The sequence below is a fragment of the Zonotrichia albicollis genome, chromosome 19, assembly GCF_047830755.1.
Source record: "Zonotrichia albicollis isolate bZonAlb1 chromosome 19, bZonAlb1.hap1, whole genome shotgun sequence".
In the NCBI taxonomy this organism is placed as follows: domain Eukaryota; kingdom Metazoa; phylum Chordata; class Aves; order Passeriformes; family Passerellidae; genus Zonotrichia; species Zonotrichia albicollis.
In genome coordinates, this window is record NC_133837.1 from 4,699,315 (window position 1) to 4,706,790 (window position 7,476).

General features: G+C 61.6%; 1 protein-coding gene across 1 annotated transcript; it reads right to left on the reverse strand.

Moving 5' to 3' along the window:
• Positions 1 to 402: 402 nt before the first annotated feature.
• Positions 403 to 6,639, reverse strand: LOC141731243 (uncharacterized). Its single transcript, XM_074555270.1, has 10 exons — positions 6,372 to 6,639; positions 5,675 to 5,731; positions 4,278 to 4,386; positions 3,624 to 4,141; positions 3,275 to 3,438; positions 3,068 to 3,139; positions 2,380 to 2,445; positions 2,184 to 2,267; positions 1,505 to 1,616; positions 403 to 1,350 (listed from the first exon to the last, which is right to left on the reverse strand). Exons 1-10 carry the CDS (start codon positions 6,537 to 6,539, stop codon positions 1,285 to 1,287), a joined length of 1,416 nt encoding a protein of 471 aa, XP_074411371.1. The 5' UTR covers positions 6,540 to 6,639; the 3' UTR covers positions 403 to 1,284.
• Between the last annotated feature and the right edge of the window lie 837 nt (positions 6,640 to 7,476).

The window sequence follows — 7,476 nt, forward strand, 5'->3', positions numbered from 1 at the left end:
AGCTTCCTGCAGGGATGGGGAGGTGCCCAGGATGGCACAAACTCCAAGGAGAAAAGGCAAAAAAATCCGTCTGGGGTTATTTACCTGCTCCAAAGATCAGCCAGGGCTGGGGGTGTGTTCAGGGGGTGTTTACAGGGTGCACCTGGATGCTGGGGCAGCAAAGGGGCAGGAGGATGGTGAGCACCACAGAGGAGACCCCAGCTGGGCCATGTCCTGCAAGTCCAATCAGCCCCAAATGTGTTTTTAGGCTCCTCAACCCCACCAGGAGTGCAGGATGGTTTTTGTGGGCTCTGCTCTGGTGCCCAGGGGTTTGCTCAGAGTGTTCCCAGTTATCCTGCAGGAGGTGGCACTGGGCAGATCCAGCTGTGTCCACCTCAGTACCCCCAGAGCAGGTTTCAAACCCAGCAGGGAGAGCAAACACAACAGGGAGCTGACGGGGATGGAGGCTGTCCCTGTGGGGGACAAAGGTTTGGGGACATCCACCAGGAGGGCAGGGCAGCCCCAGGGGATGTCCCCCACAAGCTCTGGGTCCCCTCCGTGTTCCAGTGGGGTTCCCCTCAGGGTTTCTCACCCTCCCACTCATCCCAGAGGTGCCACCGCCTCTGTGTCCCCAGGAAGTGTCACTGCCTGTGGTGGAGGGGACATCCCCAGCCCCCTGTGCCCGCAGCCGTGTGTCCCCAGCTGTGACACCCCTCGGTGTCCCCCTGGGCTCCAGGTATCTCAGCACACACAGGACAGGGTGGCACAGGGGGCTGGAGAAGCAGCCCCAAGCCTTGGAGTGGCACCAGGGCAAAGAGGGGACCCCAGGTGTCCCTGTGCTGTTGGTTGGAGGTGGCAGCAGAGGGGTTTGTGCCCTCAGTCAGTGGCAGCGCTGTGAGAGGAATGAGGGGGTGCCAGAGGGGGTTTCCTTCACTCGGAGGGGAGGAAGGCAGCTCAGCCATGCTCATCCCAGCGGCTCGGGCTGGGATTTGCTTTTGGCATCAAACCGTGCTCTGCTGCTGCCCTTCCCGCTGAGGTCCCCATTTCCCCCTTTTCCAGCAGCAAATGAGCTCCTCCTCCTGTCCCCCTTTTGGGGGTCCCCTGGCAGGGCACAAGTGGGGCCCAAGCCAGGTCAGGGTTTGCTCGACCCCAGGTTGCTGACACAGAGCCTGGGTTTCACAGGGGCTGTTTGCAGGACGGGACGCTGCCAACCCCTCCTTGTGCACGAAGGGCAGATCTGCTCCGCTCAGGAGGCACAGGCTGTTGGTTGGTTACCCTTTATTTCTGCAGGCCGGCGTTGCTCGCTCATTCCGGGACCATCCGGCCCCGGTACACGACTCCGTCCTTGCCCATCAGTTCGTACGTGCCGGGCTGGGAAGGAGGGGATGGGCTGGCTCTGCCGCACTGGGCTGCGCTCAGCACCCCCCGCCCAGCTCCTCCTGGGGACACTGAGGCACAGACGCTCCCCCAGGCGCTCAGCACCTCTGTCCCAGCCTCGGTGTGTCCCCTCCTCACCCATCCCTACCAGGTTGGGGTCCGGGAGCAGGGGCTCCATGCGCTGCACGGGGCTGACGCTGGTGTGTTTGCCGCCGGAGTACATCGGGGACCGGCGGGTGTAGCCGTCGGCTGCCTCGTCCCTGTGGGACAGGGCACAAGCTGCTCAGTGCCCTGGCACCCTGTGCTTCACCCTGCCGTGCCGGGGAGGGGTGCAGGGGGTGCTCCCCCTCATCCAGCTGCTCCAGCTGGTGCCTGGGGCTGTTCTTCCACAGGTGAAGGACCTTGCACTTGCAACACTTCGAAATGTTCCTCCCCAGGCAGTTCAGCCGTGCCCACCCAGCCCTGCGGGGTCTGCCCTTTCCCCGCAGCCCCAAGAGCTGCCCATGGCGTGACAGGTCCTGGTGCCCTTTGCAGGGGACAGCAGGAGGCAGGAGCAGCGCTGTCCCAGCTCCAGGGCTTGATTTTGGGACAGGAAGCACCAAGTCCCCACCAAGCCTGAGCTGAGGCTGACACCAGGCACGGCTCATCCCGTGGGGCTTCAGGGCCTGGCAGGGCAGCACAGGGGGCTGCAAAACCCCTCTGACCCAGCTGCCCTCTGCAGCTCCTCCCTGCCTGGGCACCTCCAGCCCCTTCCAGCCCCCAGGGAAGAGCTCTGCCTGCTGGGCCAGGGTCCCCAGGGCCAGGGGAGGGTCCCCATGTCCCCCTACCTCTGGTCCGGCCTGCGCAGGCGGGGCATGCGCATGGAGAGCCCGGGGGCTGCCGGCGGCGTGGACGGGACGACCCCAGGGCGTCTGCGAGGGTGACAGGGGACACAGGTGGGTGACAGGGGCCGCACGAGGCAGCCCTGACGCTGCAGGGCACTGCCAGCAGCCAGGTGCCCCTGTCGCAGCCCCTTGCACTCACTGTGCAGACATCTTCACCAGCGGGTCACAAGGTGCGTACTCGGCAGAGGGCACCCTCAGGAACATCCTAGAGCAGGGAGAGAAGGGCTGGGCAGGCACTGCAGGGAGTTCCAGCCTTTTCAGGGGAATCGTGGGGTGCTGAGCCTGAATTCTCCACCACCACCACAGCACAGTCCAACCCACTGGCTGGTTACAAAATAAAGGGGCTGTGATGGGGGAAATGGGCAATTTGTGGAGTCCCACCTGGGACAAAGCTCCGGCTCATATTGGACAATGGTGAAGCTCCCAAAACCCACTGCTATGGGAATGGCTCCCAGGGGCAACCCAGACCCATGGCAAGGGGACAAGGAGGGGGTTCCTGTACCCCCTGTTGGCGTGGGATGCTCCCAGCCTGCGACACACTCATCTCGGTCTCACTGGTGCCTCCAAAATAATTTTGGGTGGCTGCTCATGGCTGCCCAGGACCCACAGGGATGGATGGGAGGTGGAGGGCTCAGACTCCCACAGCTGTGACTCCCACACCATCCCAACCACCCTCACACCTGTGTTCTGTCTTGCTCAGCACCCAGGACCCCCCTGTGCCCTGTCAGGAGGGCAGATCACGACTTGGCTCTGGCACTGCATGTCCCAGCCCTGCCAGGGGACAAGCCGCTGTCCCCCACACTTGTCACAAAGGCCTTTGCACCTACATGCCAGGTTCAGCTGGGTACGCCTCCATCCTGAGGCCGCCTTCTCGAGGTTCCTTGGGTGTTGGGAGCCTGCTGCCAGTGGGAGGAAACCCTCATCAGCATCCCCATGGTTCCACCAGTGGATAAATGGGTCCCACACCAGGGCCCAGCCAGAGGGAACAGGGCCAGTGCTGTCCCCAAAGCCGTTGCTGTCCCCGTGGCACTCACCTGCTGGGCCCAGCCACGCTCTCAGATGGCACCCACAGGTCCTGGGATCCTGGGACACCTCGGACTGACTGCACCCTCTGGACTGGGGCACCGCTGCCAGGGGCTCCTGGATGCATTTCTGAGGTGGTGCCATCTGAAATCTTCATCTGAGCATGGGGAGGAGCCTGAGCAAACAGAGCAGTGTTTCAGCCCCAGCTCTTGCCCCCAGAACTGCACCCCTTTCCCTCAAGGAAGCCCCCTGTGCCACTGGGAGCTTGGTGTTAAACCAGCCCTTGGTGTAAGGGCAGCAAGATGGGGGTGCAGACCCCAAAGGAGGGGCAGCACCCCTGGGGCTGGGAAGAGCCTTTACCTTGGAGATGCCCATCTTGGTCTCTTCTTCCCTGATCTCTCCCGTGCTGGTCATCTCAGGGCGACTGTCCAGGGAGCTGGGAAGAGCCTCTACCTCAGCAATGTCCATCTCCAACTCTTCCTTCTTGATCTGTTCCATGTCCTCCTGTCCCATGTCAGCCTGTCCCATGTCAGTCCCTCCTCTGTCACCCCATTTCACACTCTTCCCCATGCCCTTCTGTCCCATGTCACTCTGTCCTGTATCGCTCCGTTGCACACCTCGCCTCACATCCTTCTGTCCCACGTCCTTCTGTTCCGTGTCAGTCCGTCCTGTGTCACCCCGCTGCCTCATGTCCTTCTGTCCCACGCCCTTCTGTGCCGTGGCAGACGGTGCCCTGCTCTGTGCCGTGTCACTCTGTGCTGTGTCACTGTCCCCAACGTCGCTGCTGGCAGCCTCGTCCTTCTCTTTGCCCTCGGCCTTGGGGCTGTCAGGCCGGCTCTCCCCACGCTTCGCTGTCTTGGGCCTTTCCACGAGGGGAACTGCAAGGAGAAACCAGAGGGAGCTGCCCAGGCTCAGGGGAGGCAGGGGGAGCCTGCCTGGGGGACAGGCCAGCGCTCTGCAGCCCCCCTGTGCCCTCCCACCCTGGGGCTCCCCCCCAGCTGTGCCCAGAGGTACTTTCATTGCCGATGACAATCAGCCCTCCGAGGTCTTCCTCCGACTCCAGGGCCTGGCCAGCCTTCTTTTCTCGGGCGCTGGGTCCGGCCAGCATTTCCTTCATGGCAGACTGGGAAGGAGAGGATGGGCTGGCTGCCACACTGGGCTGCATTCAGGATCCCCAAGCCAGCCTCCCAACCCAGCTCTTCCTGGGGAAACTGAGGCACAGATCCCCCTGGATGCTCAGCATCAGCCTCCCAGCCTTGGTTCCCTTTCAGTGTCTCCTCTTGAGGCTGAACAGCCCCAGCACCTTCAGCCTTTCCCCAGGACAGAGCTGCCCCAGCCCCCAGAGCATCTTTGTGCCCCTCCACAGGACCTGCTCCAGGAGCTCCGTGTGTCCCATCCCGAGGAGCCCAGAGCTGGACACTGCTCCAGGGGAGGCCTGGCCAGGGCTGGGCAGAGGGGCAGCATCACCCCTGACCTGCTGGAAATGCTCTCCTAACGCTCCCCGGGACACCAGTGCCGTTCATGGGCAGCTCCTTGGGCACCAGGAGCCCCAGCTCCTTCCCCACAGAGCTGCTTCTCCAGGCGCTGAGTCCTGGCTGTTCCTCTGCAGGTGAAGGGCCCTGCACTTGCCTGTGCTGAACTCCAAAATGTTCCTCCCCAGCCAGTTTAGCCCTTTGGGCACCTCCATGACCGTGGATTTCACAGCCAACCCAGGGGATCAGCAAACACCCGAGTGATGCCATCTAACACAACAGAAAGGCATTCTGGCCTCCAGCAAGGGGACTCAGCATCCCAGCCCTGCCCTGTGACATCCCTCTGCTGTCCCCCAGTCACAGCCACCACTCCAGAGAGATCTGTAGGTTGGGAGCCATGGTCCTGCCTGATGCAGGGCAAGGAGGGGCTGTTGTGGATGCCAACTCAGCCTGGCCGTACCCAGGGAGGTACCAGCTCCTGCTGTTTCTCCCACCACCCTGAACATGGCCCTTTTCTGAGCAGAAAACAAGCTGGGAGCACATGTGGGGCCAGCTGAGGAGCTGCCCTGGCTCAGCCTATGCCAGGTCCTTCTCCTGGTGGGATGCACAGGGCAGAGGAGTCCTGAGCACGCTCAGCAGAGGTGCTGGGGTGCAGAGTGGCTGGAGGTGCAGAGGGCTGTGATCCCACTCCACCTGCCAGACCTCAGCCTCCTCTTCCTCCTCCTCCTCCTGGTTTCCTGCCCACCAGCATGTCCCAGCACACGTTTGTCCCCTCCTCTGGGGCTGGGGAGAGCATCAGCCTCTCCAGATTGTATTTTGGGAAGGAAGGCACCAGAGCCATCTGTGTAACGGGGGGCAGGATGGATCCAGAGGAGTGTTGGCCCCCTCCATCCCCCAGAACATCTGGAGACCCTGCCCTGGGTGTGCCCAAGGACATACCATGAGAGACTCCCACAGCTGGTTCCGGAACTCATCCATCATGTTCTGGAATTGTTCCTGGAGCAGGGCAAGGACAGGGACAGGAGTCAGAACACAGGAGCAGGATCCAAAAGGGACATCTGCAAATTAACTTGGACACCAACAGAGGGATCCTGGACAGGGCTAAGCCAAGTGGCTGTGACTGTATTTCCCAGGTGGACCTTTATCTCCTCACCCTCCCTAGACCCAGGTTGCTTTTCTTGATGGCTGTTTAGTTCACAAAGCCCCAGCAGCCCTGTCTGAGGGAGGCAGTGACCTCAACCACCAGCCTGACCTGTGGACAGTGGTGCCCTTCTGCCCTCCCTGGAGCTGTGCTGGCAGATGGAAAGTGGGGGGCTCCGGGGGGGTTGGGGTGAGCTCCAGGTGGGTTGGGATGAGCTCCAGGTGGGTTGGGGTGAGCTCCAGGGGGTTGGGATGAGCTCCAGATGGGTTGGATTGAGCTCCAGGTGGGTTGGGATGGGCTCCAGATGGGTTGGGATGAGCTCCAGGTGGGTTGGGGTGAGCTCCAGATGGGTTGGGGTGAGCTCCAGGGGGTTGGGATGAGCACCTACATTCCACTCTCAGGACACCCTTCCCTCTCATCCCTCCTGGTGCCCTTCATCCTGGGAGCCTGCAGGGGCTGTGAGGGGCAGCTCAAGGGGCACCAGCAGCAGCTCACCATGTTGAAGTTCTGCATCAGGTACTGCATGTTCTCTGCCATCTGGGACTGCTCCAGCTTCACCGCACTGACCTCCTCACGGAGCTCCAGGCACATTGTCTTGAGCTGGGACAGGGGGATGCTGGGGTGAGCCCAGGGCAGGGTCCCTGGGGCCTTTGCACCGACCATGGTCTGCACAGAGCCAGGGGCAGCACAGGGCCTGCCCGGGGCACTGCTTGGCCTTCAGCACATCCTCAGCAGCAGCTGCCCAGCAGCATGAGGGGCTCAGAGCCCGGAGGAGGGGGTGGCTTGGGGGGAGCGCTTGGGGCTGGGAAGAGCCTCTACCTCAGCAATATCTTTTTCATTGGCTTCCACTCTCTCCTTTAATTCCTTAAGGAAAGCAAAAGGGCTTTCCTCAGCCCCCTCCAGGAGTTCCCCGTTCTCCTGGACCAGCAGATCGTGCAGGCCCAGGTGCAGAAGCAATGCATTCAGGAGGTTGTGCAGCTGCTCAAAGTCAACGGCTCCAGCTCTCGCTGACCCGAGGGCAATCTGCAGCATCTGGCCCAGAGTGATCGTTTCCATTGCTGCTGTCTGTCCAAAAGCACAGAACTGCCAGGAACAGGAGGAGCCTCTTGTGCTGTTGCTCCAGAGAGGAGCAGGCAGGGTGGGAGGTGGTAGCAGGTGTTAGAAGGAGGAGAAGGAAGAGGAAGAGGTGCACAGCCAACAGGTTCTTTCCTCTTCGGTCTCCTCCTTGTCCCAGGGCCTGTGCCACTTGAGTCCCCCTTTGCAGTGTCCCCCTGCCCCGGCAAAGAGTGCCCATTGTTACACAGCAATGGCTCAGCCCCCTGTGGAATGTCCCCATTGTCCCCTGCTGCTGTTGATGTCTTGTTCCAGCAACCAACAGGACCTGCAGGGACCATGTCCCACAACACCTCCAGCCTTTGCCCCTTCAGCCCCAAAACGACTCCAAGGACAGCTCACATCGGGCAGGTGGTGTCACAGACATGTTTTATGAAAAATCCTTTGGACAGGGTTTTTCCTCCTGACAAGCTGGGAGGCCTCAGGAACAAAATGTAAACAATGGTTATCTGCTGCTGTGGAATGCAACAGGTGCATCTGTGATTGG

Bases quoted from the DNA above. Each gene is read 5' to 3' on its own strand.
- LOC141731243 (XM_074555270.1), bottom strand. From the start codon at position 6,539: ATGGTCGGTGCAAAGGCCCCAGGGACCCTGCCCTGGGCTCACCCCAGC. The intron at 3,140-3,274 runs GTGAGTGCCACG...TCCCACTGGCAG, and splicing joins AGCGTGGCTGGGCCCAGCAG to CAGGCTCCCAACACCCAAGG. The intron at 1,351-1,504 runs GTAGGGATGGGT...CCTCCTTCCCAG, and splicing joins TGCTCCCGGACCCCAACCTG to CCCGGCACGTACGAACTGAT.